Genomic DNA, 18,872 nt, shown 5'->3' with positions numbered 1-18,872 from the left:
CTTAGCCACATCAAGTCAGCCAGTCTGGAGAGGTAGACATAGTGACATTACCAATTGTTATTTAGTGGATTTGTTATTCCTTAGGCATTTGAGAATTTTTTCAGACTGGTCGAATTTTTAGTAGTTGTAGTGCTGAGTTTTGAGGCTAGACGAAGGCGACATGGATGGCCGCGTTGCCAATGGCGAGACCAAGCTAGGACCACGTCGGAGATTGGGACGAGGATTCAGAAGTGCTGGTGGGGGCTTTCATTCTAACTACGACTTAGATTAGATGGCAGTCGATCTTGAGATGGGGATGCGGTGGCCAACCCCGGCGCCACTTGGAAGGGAGGGAGGGGATCCTGGGGAATACGTTGTGAAAGAATAACGCGAGGCAGCCATTGGCCTGAATCAAACGGCTAGGGTCAATCGACTGAAACCGAAAAAAACTTAGTTACCTACCACATAGATGCTCTCTTACTTGAGTCGTTTTCTTTGTTGATGCATAACATTTGAGCACAAGTCTTTGTAATGTTTAAGGCCCCTGCGAACCTTGCAATAACCATACCAGCCTTTGAAGACAATAATAACCATTCGCCCATGAGATGAGATTTAAAAATCGCCGAAGCAATGTCGGTTGAAGAATCATCCGACACAATACGGACTTGCAATCAAAAGTCGGCCAAGTAGCTCTCCTTGAAAGATGCAGCATTTGCCAATATATGAACAAATCTAGGGACACAAACTATCACATGCCCTTCCTTACACCAAATCAGGCGTCAACGAGGTAGGGAAAAAACGAAGATACCTTATTCCAACGGCCATCGCCGCCACCACGTTGTTGATGTTGACAGGGAAAAAGTATAAGAAAAGGAAAACAAGACAGATGGCCCCCTTCCCCCCAACTCACCTCGTCGTCGACCATATGGGGAAGACGCAGGCGGCGCCGTGCAAGGAAGTTATGGGCACAATAGCTAGGGTTGGGAGTGTATCACAGCGCTATCATAGTTTCATGTGGTTTAGAAAAAGTTAATGGGGCCAGCTATTACTCCTAAAAGATATGTTTTCAGAAGAAAAAGGAAAGTAAAAAAGCGTTTTTTTTGGATTTAAGAATAAAAAAATGTGTTGTGGGAACCCCATGAAGGACAGGCGGCCGATTTTTGTGACCGGCCCAGCCCGAAGCCCGCAACGCAGAGGTGTAAACCAAGATAAAATCCCTGAGCCCAAGCCGCCCTAGCGCGCGTGTCCACGGAGGTCACACCTCCTTCCCTTTTCCCTTCTTCCACCTCACGTCATCGGCGCCGCCTCCCCCTCCCCCCTCCCAACCCACCCTAGCCGCGCCGCCCGAAACCCGCCGCCGCCCCGATGAGGGGCCGCGGCAACCCCCAGATGCCGCCGCACGGCTACGACCCGCGCAGCGCCGCCTTCGCCGCCGCGTGGCACGGCGCCGCCTCGGCCTCCGACCCCGCGGCCGCGGCCATGAACCCCTACCCCTTCGCCCCCAACCCCCAGTTCGGGCAGGACCCCTTCCATCTCATGCTCCCTCACCTCCTCCTCCAGAACCAGGCCGCCCTCGCCGCGGCCTTCCACCACCAGCAGCAGTTCCAGCAGCATCAGCATCAGCAGCAGCAGTACCAGCAGCCGCCGCTCCCCTCCCCCGGCTACGCCCAGAGCCCTACCACCCCCAACGTCCAGCACCGCCCGCCCAACCCCTCGCCCGCGTCGGCCCCGCCTCAGCAGCAGCAGCAGCAGCCGCTGCCGCCGCCGCGCAACCCCGCGGCCCTCGAGAGGGCGCAGGCGGCGGCGACCAAGGCGCGGGACGAGCTCACGCACGCGGGCCAGGGCGTCACCGGGTGGAAGGTGGCCCAGGCGGCGCTCGTGGCGCTCAAGGCGGACTCGTGGGGATCCCTCGGCGTCCAGCTCCACGACGTGCCCGTCCTGCGCGAACTCTTCAGCATCGAGGGCAAGGTCAGTGTTCCTGCTCGGCTGAGATCCCGGTAGCTCGCACTGTACGCGACTACGTGACCTCGCAACGCTCGTATATGTTCTGTTTTGAATTCACAGTGATTTCATCTGCAATTGCTGGAGCTTGGTTCGTTGACCCTGCAAACCCTGCTTCTTCTACGCTCCAGTTCATAATTAAACTGCCATGTGTTGGCACCATGAGGCAAACTGTCAGGGGGTGGCGCAGCCGTGTGCTCTATGCCCTGCTCTCCCTCTTTTATTAGCTTTGTCATGCTTATATAGGCCTTCGTCTCATGCCGGATATTGTGCAGTACTCTGTTCTGATTTCATTTGTAAACACAAGTGGCGCTGAGATTGTTGCCCTGTGTTTGGTGAAGTTGCGAGTATGTTTGCACAGTGCACTGCACCCAGGCTTGTGCACGTTCCATGCCTGCTATGTTAATTTCGGTACATGTTCTCATCTTATCAGATAATTTAACTGTGCTAAACTCCGCAGCACCTTCTGTTCTGCTATTATGTAGAAACAGAAGAGTAAGGAAAAGGAAACCTAACTAATATGCTCCCTTGCCATAGCATAGCATTGCAATTCACTATGGCTCATGTTAAATTAAGCGCGAGAATGCTTCTTTTTGCTCATTTTCTGTAGACAGCGCTGCTTAAATGCTTGCTCATTTTGTAACAAGTGCCAGAATGCTTCTTTTTTGCTCATTTTCTGCAACAGCATAAAGCTTGCAGAGCTCTTTCTAATGGTCAAATTATCACTAAGTAATATTTGGGAGAACTGCACATGGTTATCTGCTGTTTGACTTTACATGGACTTGGTTTGTTGTTTGCCAGGTGAACACATTCATCCATTGTTATGTTGCAGCAAGAAAAATCGTATCTATTCATGACCTGGAGGTTGAGATATGCAAGAACGAGGGTATTGGTCAGTTCGAAGAGCTGGGGTTGGGGCCTTTTCTTCAGCACCCACTTGTTGCACATTATTTTTTTGTACCTGCTGATTTATCCAAGGTGCCTAAGCTTAGTAGCGAGGAGATTATCAGTTGCCTGCAGAAGTTTATTGATAATTCTAAGGAGAAAGTCACAGCGGAAAGCTTCTTGGATCATCTCGCGGAACAAAAGTCGGTCTCTGGGAAGGAGAAACTTGGCGTGCGCGTACAGAGCTTGGGGTATGTACCTTCTCTTTTAGGCACATACTTGTTCACTTTCCTTGCGTGCTCCAACGTTGGTACTGGTGTGTACTTTGAGATAGAAATGACTTTCTTCAGCCTTCCTGCTACTCCCTCCGATCCATATTACTTGTAGCTGAAATGGATGTATCTAGACATATTTCAGTGTTAGATACATCCATTGGAGCGACAAGTAATATGAATCGGAGGGAGTACTATTTTGTCTCTTACTTTGCACCAGAATATTTAATTTATCTGATTTGGGGGGGTTTTGTAGGTTGCACATTTCCTTTCTCCGACAGGCCAGAAGAAATGAAGTTGCTGCAATTAAACATCTAGGCAAGACCAGTGGTTCTCGTGATAGCACTTGTGAGAAGGATCTACCAAAACAGACAGACTTCCATTCGGGGAAGCAGGAGTTGGACAAGAGGTTCGATGATATAACTAGCCGTATAAAGCAATTACCAGGCATCAATAAACATATTCGTTTTGATTCAGCCGGTGATGAAGTTGATGACGGTAGTAGTTCGAAGGACGCCGTGGAGGAGAGTGAGAGCGAAGATAGCTGTTATATTGTTGACAGAAAGGATGTTGATAAAAGTGTCAGTGGCTGCCCATATCCTTCGACAGCAGAAGAAATTAAACGTCTTGGTTTGAAATCAGAACAGAGTAAAAAACCAGCTATTGTGAGCAGCAAGGTAAAAGCGAATGAAGTAAATGTCCATTCAAGAAACAAAAGGAAATATGAGGAAAATGGGACTCCTAGCTCTTTGTGCAAACAGCCCAATAAGCGGCAAAAGATGCAAATAAAAAAGAAAGAAGTCTCGCCTAATTGCTTCCTAAGTACAGGTAAGCTGGAGAAATTCATAACAACCTGGAAAGAAGCATGCCGTGAACATTCAGTTCAACAGGTATGCTTGCTAGCTGTTTACTTATGGTCAAATCCTTGTTCTCTGAATAGTTGTGAACTATAGTTACATTTATCAGAGTGTGGATTTTCAGCCCTCAAGCCCCATTGAGCTTGGAATCTGGGCTCTGCATATGCATAAAAAAACTGCCTGCTTTCTCTTTTGCTACAAATACAAACATAAATACCAACAGAATACATAGCATGCGGGTCTACCCAATTTAAAGGAAGTGCTCAAACACTCCACCGAGGCATCGATTTCTCTCATGTTCGTCTTTGCTCCATCGATAAACACGGTGTGGCACATCTGCAGCGGTGTTGGCGATTCGATGGCGAGAGCTATATTTGGGGTGGGGGAGACCCCCGCCAAATATCCCCACTAAGGTTGGGGTCGTTGTGGGCCATGCTGCCGCACTTGAGCTCGGGAAAAGCCAGATCCCCACCTTACCATGCCTGGATCTGGCCATCCCTCCTTGTGCTTGATCCAGCCTGGTAGTTGGATGATTGGTGGATGCCCAGATATGCCATGGAAACCTGCAAGACTGTGTGTCTTGTCTTTCTGCCGATTGTTTGTGTTTATTTGTGTTTTTTTTCTCTGCTGATGGTTTACATACATGATATTTTGGCCTGGAGTTTGTTGTCCTTGGTCAGACAGATTTAACCAATATTTTTCCAACTGTTTCAATCCTGGTATTCAAATCTGGGCGGCACATCTTAATTCTATCTGTGCTTGGTCGGATCATGAGTCTTTCTGGTGTTAAAAACAGTGCATATATTCTTGCTGGTGGACCTCAACTATCTTTTCCTTTACAAAATGCTACCCACTCGGTTCACAAATATAAGATGTTCTAACTTTTTTCTTAATCTAAGATGTTTTGGATATTTCAGTATGGACTACATACAGACTGAAATGAGTGAACAAACTAAAACATGTCTATATACATCCGATTCAGAAAAAAGTTAGAACATCTTGTATTTGTGAACGGAGGGAGTACTTGTTAGCTCCCCCCCCCTCCTTCGATGTTTTCTGCATACAATTTCTTCATCTTAACTCTAAAATTCGAAGAATTCCATCAATTGTTCAGCAGAATATAAGTGTTTTCAGTTTCAGTAGGGCCTTTTACTGTTTCCAAATCTAATTTATTTTGCACTTCTCATTGATGCAGGTTTTGGAATTGATAGCAAATTACTATACAGAAACACCAGAAGAAAAGAGGAAAATGATAAATTTCTTCTCGCAATACCCAGGCATTGGCTTCCTAAATGTTGCAGTGAGTTGATTCCTTTTTCAGCCAACTCCTACATTACAAGTGGATCTACTAACCAGATATGTTGTTTGCAAAACGGCTTCATTCTTTTTAGTTGCTACACATAGAATGCACTTCAAAGTTAAGATTAGTTAGGCTCGGTATCATAAATTTCCTGATGTGAGCCAATAGATCTGCAGGTGTAGCATACGTGGCTTGTACTTGTATGATGAGGTGTGAATGCATCCGGTGCACCAAGTCTTATGGTGCGTTCGCCCAAGGTGAAAACACGAGCTAAATAAATGTCGTAAAAGAACTTTGAAAATAATTCAGCATGGAGAACGGCATATATTTACAATGACACAAAAATTCACACTCAAATTTGACCCACAGCTCGAGAATCAAATAAGGCAAATTATTTTATGAATAGTATTTTGAATTGGGCCGTGAATTGGGCCCACTAGCACTATCAGCGCTAAATTTGTTTTTTGTTTTTTGAGCTGTATTTCAAATTTGGACTTCACATTTTGTGACATTGTAGATGTGGATTGTCCATCTCTTAAAAAATCAGTTTTTTTTCTTCGTTAGTTTATGTTTCTAGCTTGGGTGCGCAGGATAAATTCTCGAGAGGATAGCTTGTGTCCTGATTGGTAGCTTGCAGTTCTTCCTTATTTTTCTGTATCTGTTGCTGAAAAGTTCTGGTAGCATTTTGTGATCATATTTTTCTGTATCTGTTGCTGAAAAGTTCTCGAGAGGATAGCTTGTGTCCTGATTGGTAGCTTGCAGTTCTTCCTTATTTTTCTGTATCTGTTGCTGAAAAGTTCTGGTAGCATTTTGTGATCATATTTAATGTCCTGTGTCATGTATATGCAGGTTAGATCTATGGCCTGTGGTCTGCTGGACAGTATTTATGATGCGATCCATGTCTTTAGTGAGAATAAATTGTCATCAAGTCCTATTCCTAACACCACAACGGAGGTTATGGAAATTGAGCCCCTGAGTAAAGAAAATACTAAATCCATTGCTAAAGGAGCCAATCAGCCTGGACCCAGTACTCTCTCTCTCTCTCTCTCTCTCTCTCTCTCTCTCTCTCTCAGTTGTTTGCACTCAATCAAATTCTGTGATATGGAACTGGAACCAACCTCTAACAGCTGCTGCACCACTTGACAGTTGACACAAAGAAATACCCCTTATCATTTGTGTTTGTTCATGCAGATGTCACAGCTGATGATGTCATCAGGAGAATTACTGAATATTTTGAGTCCAACAGTGGAGTGTCTAGAGCTGGGGCCTTGAAAGTGGAAAATTTTATGTTCCTGAAGACACTTCATGATTGTGAAATATGGGTAGTTACTCAATTTTCTGCCAAGCAATTTACTTCTCTTGGCCATGGGACTTTCCTTGAGTTTTTGGGAAAACATGGTGATCACTTCCCCCCTAAGTTGAGTAGTTTGTTGAAGCGGGGGAACTCTAATTCTTCGTCTCTGGAAGTTTCTGTACTGCGGCAACAAATTGAAGTCCTACTCTGCCAAGCCGAGGGTAACTGGCTAGAAGATGGTGACTTTTCAGGGGATAGTTTCCTTATGCTTCTCAAAAGGCAGTTCCCGACAATTAGTTTTGATATTGCACAATTCAAATCTGGGGAAGAACTTAAAGGTTCTATAGAGAGACAGAGAAGGAGCACACACACAAATAATATCACGTTTTCTGTCTCTCTGTTGGAGAAACGGTGGTCTGGAATGTCTCCAGGCGAGCATGATACTGTTGGTGGGCAGAGGAACAGTTCTGAACAAACTTATTATTCTGAAACCGTTTCTTCACGAGAAGCAACTAACTGTTTACTTAAGGCTCCAATGTTGTCAGATCTGCTTCTCTGGTCACATTGGGATATGTTGTTTGCTCCTTCACTGGGTTCCTTCATACACTGGCTGCTGAATGCAGGTCCAGTTCAACAGCTAGCTTGCATCGTGACCACAGATGGTAGATTTATAAGAGTAGATCCATCAGCCACGGTTGACCAATTTTTAGAAGCCATTATTCAATGCTCACCATTTCAAGTGGCAGTGAAGCTGCTTTCCTTGCTGCACATTTACAATGGTTCTGTGAATACTCCATTTTCCTTACTGAAGTGTTATGCACAACGAGCAATAGGTATCATAATGAACAACAACAAGGATCCAATGAACACTAGTTCTGATGGCAAACCATTTGTGACTGAGGGATCCCATAATCTAAGTGCTGAACAGCGTGACAGCTCTCCTCATTTTGTTGGCCATGTTCAAGAAAGCTCCCATCTGTCTTCTGCAAGAAATGTCATGTCTGATGTCTTAACAAACATTGACAGCACTATTCATTTTGTTGCCAAATTTTTCCTTGATTGTCTTGGTCATCTGCCTTCTGAATTCCGGAGTCTTGCAGCAGATATACTATTGTCCGGACTTCGGACAGTTACCAAAAATTGCTATTCAGTCATCTTACATGAAGCCACAGAAACTTGGCAGCTTTGCATGCTTCATGATGTTGGGTTGTCACTTGGAATTACCGAGTGGGTCGAAGATTATCGTGAATTCTGTTTAGCTGAAGGTCGTGCAAAGACAGAAACACATTCTTCTTCTGGGCATACATCAGCTGTATCTGAAGGACCTACACTTGAAAACTCTAACATGCTTATTCCTCATGATGCTGATATGGTGAATGACAGTACTAAATCATTTCCTGGCGGAAAGGATCAAGTCCTTTCTATGAATAATAAGGAAAACCAGAACATGTTAAATCCTGTTGGAGTCAAGGCAGAAACTGCATTTCATACAAACCAATCTCCCGTGAGGGGAGAAATTAATCTCGAGGAAGCAGCTCTAGTTATTGAGACTATACGACGTGATGAGTTTGGTTTGGATCAGGCTCTAAGCTGCACCGAGAATAGTTTGTTGACGAAGCAGCATGCTCGACTTGGCCGAGCACTGCATTGTCTTTCACAAGAATTATACTCTCAGGATTCTCACCTACTTCTTGAGCTGGTAAGCTTAACTTGCACTCGTTCATTTTTTGTGCTTGTTTGGTGCGAAGATCAGTTTTTTGCTGACATCTGCCTACTCTATTCAGGTACAGAATGCTGACGATAATACTTATCTTGAGGATGTTGAACCCACATTAGCATTCGTTCTTCAGGATAATGGTATCGTTGTTCTCAACAACGAGAGGGGCTTTTCTGCTGAGAACATTAGAGCTCTTTGTGATATTGGTAACTCAACAAAGAAAGGAGCCAACAGGGGTTATATTGGAAATAAGGGCATTGGATTTAAATCAGTATTTCGGGTAGGTTTAATAGAATCATTTCCAATTATTACCACCATAAAGCCATAATGATTTTACTATTGCTTGCTTTGCCATCTATGATTTCATGAATTTCTTTTTGTATCAGTCATTTGAATTTTTGCCATCTACTATTTTGGGTAGGAATCTCGAGTTAATGTGGAAAAATCACATTTTTGTTCTGTCTAATATGTCAGGTAACTGATGCTCCAGAGATCCATTCAAATGGTTTCCATGTGAAATTTGACATTACCGACGGCCAGATTGGTTTTGTATTGCCAACTGCAGTTCCACCCTACAGTACTAGCTCTTTGAGTAGAATGTTATCTGTTGAAGATGATAAGGACGCTTGTTCCCGCTGGAATACTTGCATTTTACTTCCCTTCAGATCTAAATTCAGGGATGACACTGGCATGTGCTCCATTGCATCCATGTTTTCAGATCTCCACCCATCTCTGCTTCTGTTCCTTAACCGACTGAATTGTATCAAGTTTAAGAATGTGGTGAATGACACACTGCTGGTTATGAGAAGGAAGGCTCTTGGTGATGGCATTGTGAGGATCTCACATGGGAATGAGATAATGAGTTGGTTGGTAGTTAGTAAGAAGTTACAGGGCACACTTGTACGCCATGATGTGCACACTACAGAGATAGCTCTGGCATTTACTTTGCAGGAGACTGAGAAAGGAGAGTATGAACCTTACTTGAAGCAACAGCCTGTGTTCGCTTTTCTACCTCTAAGGAACTATGGTCTTAAATTCATTCTTCAAGGGGATTTTGTTTTACCTTCTTCCAGAGAGGAAGTGGATGCAGATAATGCATGGAACCAGTGGTTGCTATCCGAATTCCCCTCTTTGTTTGTCAGTGCACAAGAATCCTTTTGTTCCCTTCCCTGCTTCCAGAGTTGCCCTGGAAAGGCTGTTACAGCATTCATGAGTTTTGTTCCTCTAGCAGGAGAAGTTCATGGATTCTTTTGCAAGCTCCCTCACTTAATCCTTTCCAAGTTACGTCTGAATAGGTGCATGGTTTTGGAGGGTTCTAGTTCGCAATGGGTCTATCCATGCAACACATTAAGGGGTTGGGATGAACAGACTAAAATGCTGTTTTCTGATGGCTTACTTCATCAGCATCTTGGTCTTGGTTATCTGTCAAAAGATATCATCATACCTGATACATTATCAAGGGCCCTAGGTATTCACGATCATGGACCAAATGTTTTTATTGATATGGTATCATCAATTTGCCGAACTGAGGGTTCCATTGAGTCACTGGGGATGGAGTGGCTATGTGCTTGGTTTGTAAATCTTCATTTGGCGCTGTCACGTTCTTTTCAAAATATTCCCTCGACAACAAGTCTGGAAGGTGATCTTTTATGTGCTCTCAGGAAATTACCATGCATTCCGCTTTCAGATGGTTCATTTAGTTCTGTAGCAGATGGCCCTATATGGTTGCCTCATGATATTCTCGGTTCCACAACTGACTGCAAAGGTAGCATGAAGGATTTCCCAATTCTGTATGGTAACCTTCGATTTGTTAGTCCATTGCTTTTCTCTGTGTCCTGTAAAAATAAATACCTTATAGAAGAAATGAGAGCTAACGATCTGACGGATATTCTTCTGAAAATCGGGGTGCGAAAGTTGTCTGGACATGAAATTATCAAAAATCACATCCTCGCATCCTTGCCAAATGGTACAGATGCTAAGAAGGTTGATAAGATGATGATGATAGAGTATGTGAGTTTTATCATGCTCCATCTTCAGTCTCCATGTACAAGCTGTAATTTTGGGAAGGAAGAGATAATGTCAGAACTACGAAGTAGACCCATCTTACTTACAAACCATGGCTACAAGTGCCCAGCTGATGAACCAATTCACTTTAGTAAAGAATATGGAAGTCCTGTGGACATAGGCAAGCTACTTAAGAATGTTGAAATCAGATGGATAGAACTTGATAGTGGTTACTTGATGAATCATGGTTCAGATTTGCTGCCATCTGTGCTGAAAAGTTGGAGGCAATTTTTTGAGGAGATGGGTGTGACTGATTTTGTGCATGTAATGAAAGTTGAGAAAAACATATCCCAAGTTGATTCTTTGATAGCAGGAAGAATATTGCAAGGTGGTGTTTCTGGAACATCCTGTACAGTGTATGACTGGGAGTCACCAGAACTGGCTAACATTTTATCATCATTTTCTTCAAAAAATTGCCGAGAAAATTGCATATATCTTATGGAGGTTCTTGACAGTTTCTGGGATGATCATTATAGTGCAAAAGCTTGGTGTCTCACAAGCGGGACCAGTTGTGATGGGAACAGAACAGTCGAGTCATCCTTTATGAAATGTATCAGAAGCTTCAAATGGATAGCGTCAACTGTGGATTATGACCTTCATAATGCAACGGATTTGTTTTATGATTGTGAAAGCGTGCGTTCCCTGCTTGGTGGTGTGGCCCCATATGCTGTACCTCAGGTTTGTAGTTTTTATTATTACCTACAAGCCGATAGAAAGAAGTGTTTTATTTATCCTTACCAACACGTTTGCCCACTCACCTTGGAAACTTCATTTCTGTGGAACAGGTATCCAGCGGGTCACTAAGGAATGTTATTGGATTCAAAACAAATGTATCCCACAGTGACGCTTTAATGACCCTGAACTTATGGATGACATCACAAGTTCCATTCAGCGCAAGGTATTTCATTAAAAGAAAATCTGATCTCCATGCTTAGATGCGAAGCAACTGTAAAGATTACTAGTCTAAACACTACCATGTTTCTATTTTAATCTATACATGTGGTTGCTTAAAATGTGGGTATGTGCTTAAGAACTAATTTGAACATTTCCAGATCAATCCCACTGGCATGTAGTTGTTTTTCACCGCACACTACCCTGCAAATTTTCTTTTGTCAAATAATTTCTAATGGTTGACCTGCCTTTTCTTCAGTGTGGACCAGATGAGCAAATTCTATACCTTTGTGTCAGAAGGTGCAGCTGATGCAAAGATTGACATCAAACGGGAGTTCACGTCATGCTCATCTATATTTACACCACTAATCCGTGCTCGATCCAGTGAGGTCGTCCATGGTAAATTTTTATCCCCAAAAGACCTCTATTGGCATGACCCAACAGGTTGTTCTGAAACGACAGAGGAATTCGTTTTGGTGAAGAATAGGATGTTCCCAAGAAGGATGCTGTGCTCAACCTATCCAAACCTTTGTGAATTCTTTACGGAAGCATGTGGTGTACCAAAAGTTCCAACAACAGCTGATTATGTAGAGATGCTCTTACGGCTATCTAAAGTTGCACTGCCTTCACAAGTAGCCCATCAGGTAAGTTGCTTTTGCATGGAGTACCTAAAGTTATGTCTTTTTATTTGTCATTGCCTCAACTGTTGGCTGTACGCCTTTAAAATATGAACTTTCGTTTCCACATTCTACATAGGTCTTCCGTGTATTTGTGAGATGGGCTACCGATATCCATTCTGTGAGTGACAAGAACGATCTAGTTTATGTGAAAGATTCTCTTCAGAAGCTGGAGACAACGATATTGCCAACCCTGGTTGATAAATGGGTCTCTCTCCATCCATCTTTTGGCCTTGTTTGCTGGTCAGATGATGATGAGTTGAAACAACACTTTCAGAACTGTATTGATGTTGACTTCATACAATTTGGTACACTTTCTTCTGAGGACAAGCAAATCTTATATGGAAGAGTTGCTGCACTGATGAAAAGCCTAGGTATCCCAGCGCTATCCAAGGTAATATATTTCTTGTTTTATGGTATCTTTATTGACTTCTTTCCTACATTCAGCAAAGTCTTCATGCTGGAAGTGTTGTATGTAATTCGTCATTTAGCTGCATAGTTGTGCAAAGTAATACAAATTAGAAGATTAGTAAAGTTTGCTATGCGCCATTGGCTAATTTAGATGCAAGGCATGCTCCATGTTCTGCATCCACTTGGCTGTGTTTGCAGAAACATAAATATTATATTTTGGTTATTTGGATCGGGGCATATTTCACATCTTGAGTAATATGTAACGAATGAATTATACGAAAATACAAAATGTATTTGCACCAAAATGCTGCTGCACAGTGCGAACTATGCTGTAGCGGGTTTTAGCGGGCTGTAACAACTAACAATCCCTTGCATCACAACCGAACAGAGTAGCCAGTTTGTGGGCGCCTGACAGCTACTATCAGCTGCCTGCTTTACCAGGGCCATATCTGTCTATTTAATGACTAGGATAACCCGGAAATGGAAGTTAGTATAAAAAACAATGTTTTGATAAATAAAGTTTACTATGGTACAAGCAGATTTTAATGCGCCTCACTACTACTCCCTCCGTCCCAAAATTCTTGTCTTAGATTTGTCTAAATACGGATTGAAAGTCACATTTTAGTATTAGATACATATGTATCTAGACAAATCTAAGACAAGAATTTTGGGACGGAGGGAGTACTATTTATACCGTACGTGGCTGCGCGTGAGGAAAGCTTGCCCCTAAGCTGCTTAGGAGGGACTTTGATACGGTGTGCATTGGCGCATATGGAAGGAGCACAATGCATGAATCTTCAACGGCCTCTCATTGACCCCGGCTGGAGTGGTGGACACGATCATTGAGGAGCTGAGACCCTGGTGGGAGGCAGGGTGTTTTGCTACCATCGCGGCCTTCTAGCTGGCTGCTCGTGCTTTTGCTGTGGTGCAGCTGTGTGTCTGTGGCATGTGTCGCTACCACTAGCTGTGCTTGCGCGGTCGTGGTGTTGTATGTTTGTGGTGTTTGGCCACGAGGCTCTGCCTACAGCTTCACCTGCTTTTACCCTTGGCGACCTTCGCTGCTTCGTAAATGTTCTCTCCGATCTTAATAAAGATTGGCCTGAGCCCTTTGACTATTTTACCGTATGCTACTCATCCTACAAATGGGTAGTAGGAAGTAACACCTTTTTGGGATTTGAAAAAAAAAGACCACAGTAGAGGATTTCGGCAACAAGGAAATAGAGTGATGCAATAAATTAAAGCAATTCTTTATTTGACGGTGCTACGGCGGGCTTACGCCAGCCTGAACCATTTTCATTATAGATAAGATTGAGATACAACACGACGGTTACAACAGATATCACTCGACACATAGGAGAAGGAACCAAGAACAACAGAATAGAAGATGGAATAAGGAACAACAGAAAAAGAACCAGAGGCGAGCTACGACAAGCAGCCAACACCAAGAACTTAGCATCCATCACCACCAGTGGACCGAGAAGAGCAGGAACTAGCTTTGTTGGATCCGTCGAAAGGACATCCGCCACTGAGAAGACGTAGAGAAGAAGTTGCCTGCTACCATGCGATCTCTGCACCTTGAAGAGCTAGGAGATCGTAGCCACCATCGAAGAGCATCCTGCTGCCTAGGAACGTCGCGGCAGAGAAAGCCACAGACCGTGCCGAAGGGCAATTTTCTGCCGAGATAGCCCTACACCTCCTTTGAGCCACACCACGGCCACCATCACAAATGGAGAGAACCATAGCACTCCGCAGGCCACCAAACCTCAAAAGCCATCGAAGGGTGCCGAACACCGAGACCTCACCACCGCCACAAGCCCCCAAAAGAGAGGTCAACCATCAGCATAGGATGACCAAGGTACTGGTCGCCGCCACAGAGCACCTCCACCGCCACCGCCCTACAAACCAGCAACCTGAACCAACACTCCAGCCCAGACATCAGACGACCAACCGCGGATCCCTGGCTCCTGAAACGACGCCCCCAAGGGGGAAACAACATTGAAGATGTCGTCGTCGTCCGATCCAGAGAAGGATCTGAGACTTTCGCCCGAAGCACAAAGAAATAGCCGGCAACGGTAGCTCCCCAGTGATGCCTTCACGAAGGGACACGGCGCCAGGAGACGTCGTCATCATCGTTGCCGACGAGGTCGACAATAGGCTTTCGCCCGAAGCATCCCAGTCCGGCCGACTCCGCAAACGCCGGCCGCCGAGTCCGGCAGCGCTAGACCTTCCCCTCTCCTGCCAGTCCACGGCGAGCGTCCCCGCTTGGTCCAGCAAGAGTCATCCGCAAACACAGCCGCTCACCTCGAGCACCTGCATAGACAGAGTTGGTTCTGTCTCGGCTGCCACCTGCACCCAACCCCTCACCGCCGGCCACAACACCACACCACCACACGCCTACCCCGCCGACAGCAGCCACCAATGACCCCCAGCCGCAACCATGGAGTGCACCAGCCGTTCGAGCCACCGCCCCAGAGGGGTCCAGATTTGGGCGAAGAGAGGCACCCAGACCAGGCATGGCAGTCACCAGGGTCACCGCCACGGCCTGCTCCACCACGCTGCGCTGACCACCACACCCGCCTACGCCACCAGCCCCCAGTCGCGGCCGCGGGGACCGCCGGCCAAGGGAAACGGGCCGCCGTCCGAAGGGAGCTGGATCTGGAGCTCCCCTGGGCAGAGCGGCGTCGGATCCTTGGAGACCCAGCTGCCCACGCCTCCGCGCCGCTCGCGCCGGCGCACTGCGCGACCATTGCCGGTGCGCGCCCCCGACCACCCGTGCCCGCCCGCGAGTCCCCGTCGCCGGCCAGCGTCCCGCGCCGCCACGCCTGGAGAAGAGGAGGGAGAGCCGTCCCCGCCGGCGCCGGCGCCGAGGGCTTTGCCCAGGGACGCCCTCCGGCGGCGGCGGGAGGAGGAGGGGGGAGGCGAGGGTGGCTGTCGGCGGCGGCTGGGGTTTCTCCCGAGACGCCCGCGAGAGCGACACGGGAGTCAAGCAAAGCCACCCTTCACGCAGAGAATGGCTGATCGGTGGAAGCAATTCTTTATGGTAGAAGTGAATTTTTCATGTGCTTCACAATGTTAATTTCTACCATCCACTGGAACCACTACCCATCCTGCAAGTGGCAGCAGCGAGAAATGAGGGTGGAAGGTGTTGTAATGGTGTGTGTCATGCTGTTGAAACTGCAAAGTCAATTGGAATTTCCCACAAGTTCCTAAACGTAAAATTCTGAAAGCTCCATCCTATGATTCCATCTATAATAGAATAATTGACGAGAAATTTGGTAAAACTGTACATTTTTGTTATAGGGAAATGGCTACAGGTCACACGTGCTTCTTTCCTTTTCTTTATTTTTAACTAGAAAAAGTTACTCAACTTTCCACCACTTCCACATTATACACATACTAGTTCTTTATAGCCTTGCTGGGGCTGATGTCTTCATCACAGTCATCAAAATTGACTACAAGGGTCACATTATGACTTCACTCATATCTGCTAGTAATAGGCTAGCAGCATTTGAAGGTTATATGCTGTAAATTGTAGTAACATACTTGATATGTACATGTCATATTTTTAAAGTATATAGTACTTTATTTACCATTTCCGCAACTGCACGAGCTGCATATTAAGTTTAGGTTATTTTTTCAGAACTTTGGTTTATTGAGTGGCATATCCTGAATTTGTGTCCATCTTAAGTATTGTTCTCATTCACTTTTGTTGCTTTTGTATAGGTTGTGCATCGTGAAGCAATATTCTATGGCACGGCTGACAACAGGGAAAAGGCTACTTTGCTTTGTGGACTGTTACCATATATGCAACGCTACATCTATAAGACGCATAGAGATGCATATATCAACTTTCAGCAAAATGAGATCATGAAGCTTAGCAATCTTCAGATTATTGTTGTTGAAAAGTTGTTCCACAAGTATATGCTTAAAGGACATGAGAGTTCTTCTAAGAAAAGATTCAAATGCCATTGTCTTCTGCAGGTTGGTACCTATGTTTCTGTTCCGCCTTTATGGTAACTAGTGTGAGTGATTACCTCCTTGCTAATCTTTTGTTTCCGAATAGTAACTGCATATTTGTTAGGTAATTACGATGGACTATTGCTTGCTTAGTTAGATGGTTTATTCTCGGGTCCCTCCTATGACACCGCTGAAGGATATAGTGATGTGCCACTGAATATACCGATGCACTTTTGCATCCGAATAATGCTATAACTGGCGATCTCTAACTTTGGTTGCTACTTATACCTGATAAATAGTTAAATTAAGTGTAATGTACTACCATGTATCGACCTTATTACATTTTGTTGACTATGCAAAATTAAGACCTTTAGAAGTTCCTGCAACGGCATTGCTTGAATGCTTGATGCACTTGATGATTTAAGGTTTTGCTCTGTTATGTCATCTGCCATGAGCTTTAAAGTTCATTTGATTTGATCTGTTATTTGTTTTCAGGGAAATATTCTGTATGCTACGCAAGAAGCTGATTCACATTCATTGTTTCTGGAAACTTCTAGAATTTTCTTTGATGGATCCCCTGATCTGCACTTTGCGAATTTTCTGCACATGGTCAAAACCATGGCCATATCTGGCACCTCAGCTGAACAGGTTGAGTCTTTTGTCGTTAATAATCAGAATGTGCCTGCGTTGCCTGAAGAGGAAGCGGTTTGGTCCTTTTCTTCCTCGTTTGTGCCAGAGTTTGTACCCGACCAAGGTGTTGATTCCAAACCGGTTGAAACCTCATCTGCCTGTGTTCTCAATATTCACAAACAACATCAGAGGTCAGACGGAACTGTTTCAAGTTGGCCACCTAATAATTGGAGAACAGCTCCTGATTTTAGAACATCCCGCAGAAGTCAGCATGGACCCCTGCAAGATACAAAGGTGAATAATGATAATTGGCTTCCTGGACCCCTGCAAGATACAGAGGTGAATGATGTTGAGCTCACAAATACAGAAGATAATTGGTTTCCTGTTCAGCTCGACGAGGATTGGGTTATAGAAGAGGATACGAGTCTAGAAAGTAACTTACACACAGAAAGCACAGTGGCAACATTGGACGAGCCTCAGATGGTGATGTCCATTAACGCGGACGGTGCACCTGCTTATTTGGACCTGGGGACCGGTTCACCTAGCGAGACTGAGGTAATGGATTTCAGTGACAAAATGCCCAATACTTCAGAAGGCAGGGAAAGGCTCCGCGCAGCCCAGTTACTAAAAACTGGCAGGGTTGGTGAAGCTGTAGCCTACAAACATTTGGTTGAGCGGCTAGGGGCCAAGAACGTCAGGTGGGTGAATGCAGACACTGAAACCGGACTGCCCTATGATATTATCATCACCCGCGGAGATAATCGGATAGAGTATGTGGAGGTGAAGGCAACCACAACTTCAAACAAAAACTGGTTCTACATCACAGCGAGGGAATGGCAGTTTGCACTGGAAAAGGGGGATGATTTTAGCATCGCCCGTGTCATGGTGTCTGGCGAAAAGATGGCAAATATTAAAATGTTGAAAAACCCACACAAGCTTTGTCAGAAGAAAATGTTGCATCTTGCTCTCTTGATTGCCCGCCGGTAGTGAAGCAAACGCTGATGGACTATGTGCACGAGATTGAAGTGATTGCGGGAACTTGTCGGTGGTAATCACTGAGATCTCCATCTCCGCTGAAGCCTTAATAGGAGACAGGTGCGTTGCCTGATCCGACCTGTCAGTCTATGGTGCCTATCTCCTGTGTGGTGAGTGAGATGAGATGAGCCAAGGTTGCGAGATTATCAAGCAGCTCCTGATTCCTGTCTGCATGTAGTGAATATGTCTCTGCTTTCTGGGGAAATGATCTTGGTGATGTCTCTGGATCCGTGTTACACATGACATCGTCATCTCGTGCCTGGAGCTCTGCTCCACTGACTTTGTAACTGGTTGTAATAGTGGCTACATAACCATAACTGTTGGTTTGTTTGATTGGTGATAACGAAACTGTATTTGATCATAACAATAGTCAAGAATTTAAACACCATAGCAATAGTCAAGAAATTAAACATTGATGGTTCGGTGTCTTGCCTGTTTTGTCTAATTATTTTCACTAATAACATGCTCATATGCTGGCGGTAATAGCTTCATGCGACGACGCTGACATTTGAGCGCTCGGTTGCTGCGTTGAACCAAGCCGGTCGCTAGCCCAAGCGGGTGGATTTTACCTTTCCTAGTTTTTATGATGTTATTATATTTCGAGAATATCACTTTGCCGAGGTTGAGCACAAACTGAAAATCCTATCCAATGACTATGCACCACCACCCACCCATTGCCTGTGTCAACGTAGCTATCGTACCCTACCGTGGTGACGGGCCTGGCCCATTTAGCTTCTGCAGCGGCGGCCGGCCGAGTCGGAGTTCGAGAAGATGCGGCTGGCTGCGGCGACGATGGTGGAGACCGAGTGATGACAATACCCAGATTGAGCCGCCTGCCGCGACAACGTAGGTGTGGTCGAGGACTGCATGTGATGTACATGAACTAGAGAGTTTGAACCTTG

At 45.1% G+C, this 18,872-nt stretch overlaps 1 protein-coding gene across 1 annotated transcript; it reads left to right on the top strand.

Moving 5' to 3' along the window:
- Positions 1-1,311: 1,311 nt before the first annotated feature.
- On the top strand, positions 1,312-18,386 carry LOC123123311 (protein NO VEIN). The gene is made up of 13 exons (XM_044543801.1): positions 1,312-1,947; positions 2,782-3,116; positions 3,394-4,027; positions 5,190-5,294; positions 6,144-6,321; positions 6,486-8,287; positions 8,373-8,585; positions 8,780-11,047; positions 11,155-11,267; positions 11,520-11,904; positions 12,017-12,331; positions 16,072-16,329; positions 16,801-18,386. The coding sequence occupies exons 1-13, from the start codon at positions 1,345-1,347 to the stop codon at positions 17,920-17,922; spliced, it is 8,331 nt and encodes a 2,776-aa protein (XP_044399736.1). The 5' UTR covers positions 1,312-1,344; the 3' UTR covers positions 17,923-18,386.
- Positions 18,387-18,872: the final 486 nt, after the last annotated feature.

The sequence above is a fragment of the Triticum aestivum genome, chromosome 5D (assembly GCF_018294505.1).
Source record: "Triticum aestivum cultivar Chinese Spring chromosome 5D, IWGSC CS RefSeq v2.1, whole genome shotgun sequence".
Lineage (NCBI taxonomy): Eukaryota > Viridiplantae > Streptophyta > Magnoliopsida > Poales > Poaceae > Triticum > Triticum aestivum.
Note: the sequence above shows the minus strand (reverse complement) of the source record. Positions and strands in the feature narration are given on the sequence as shown.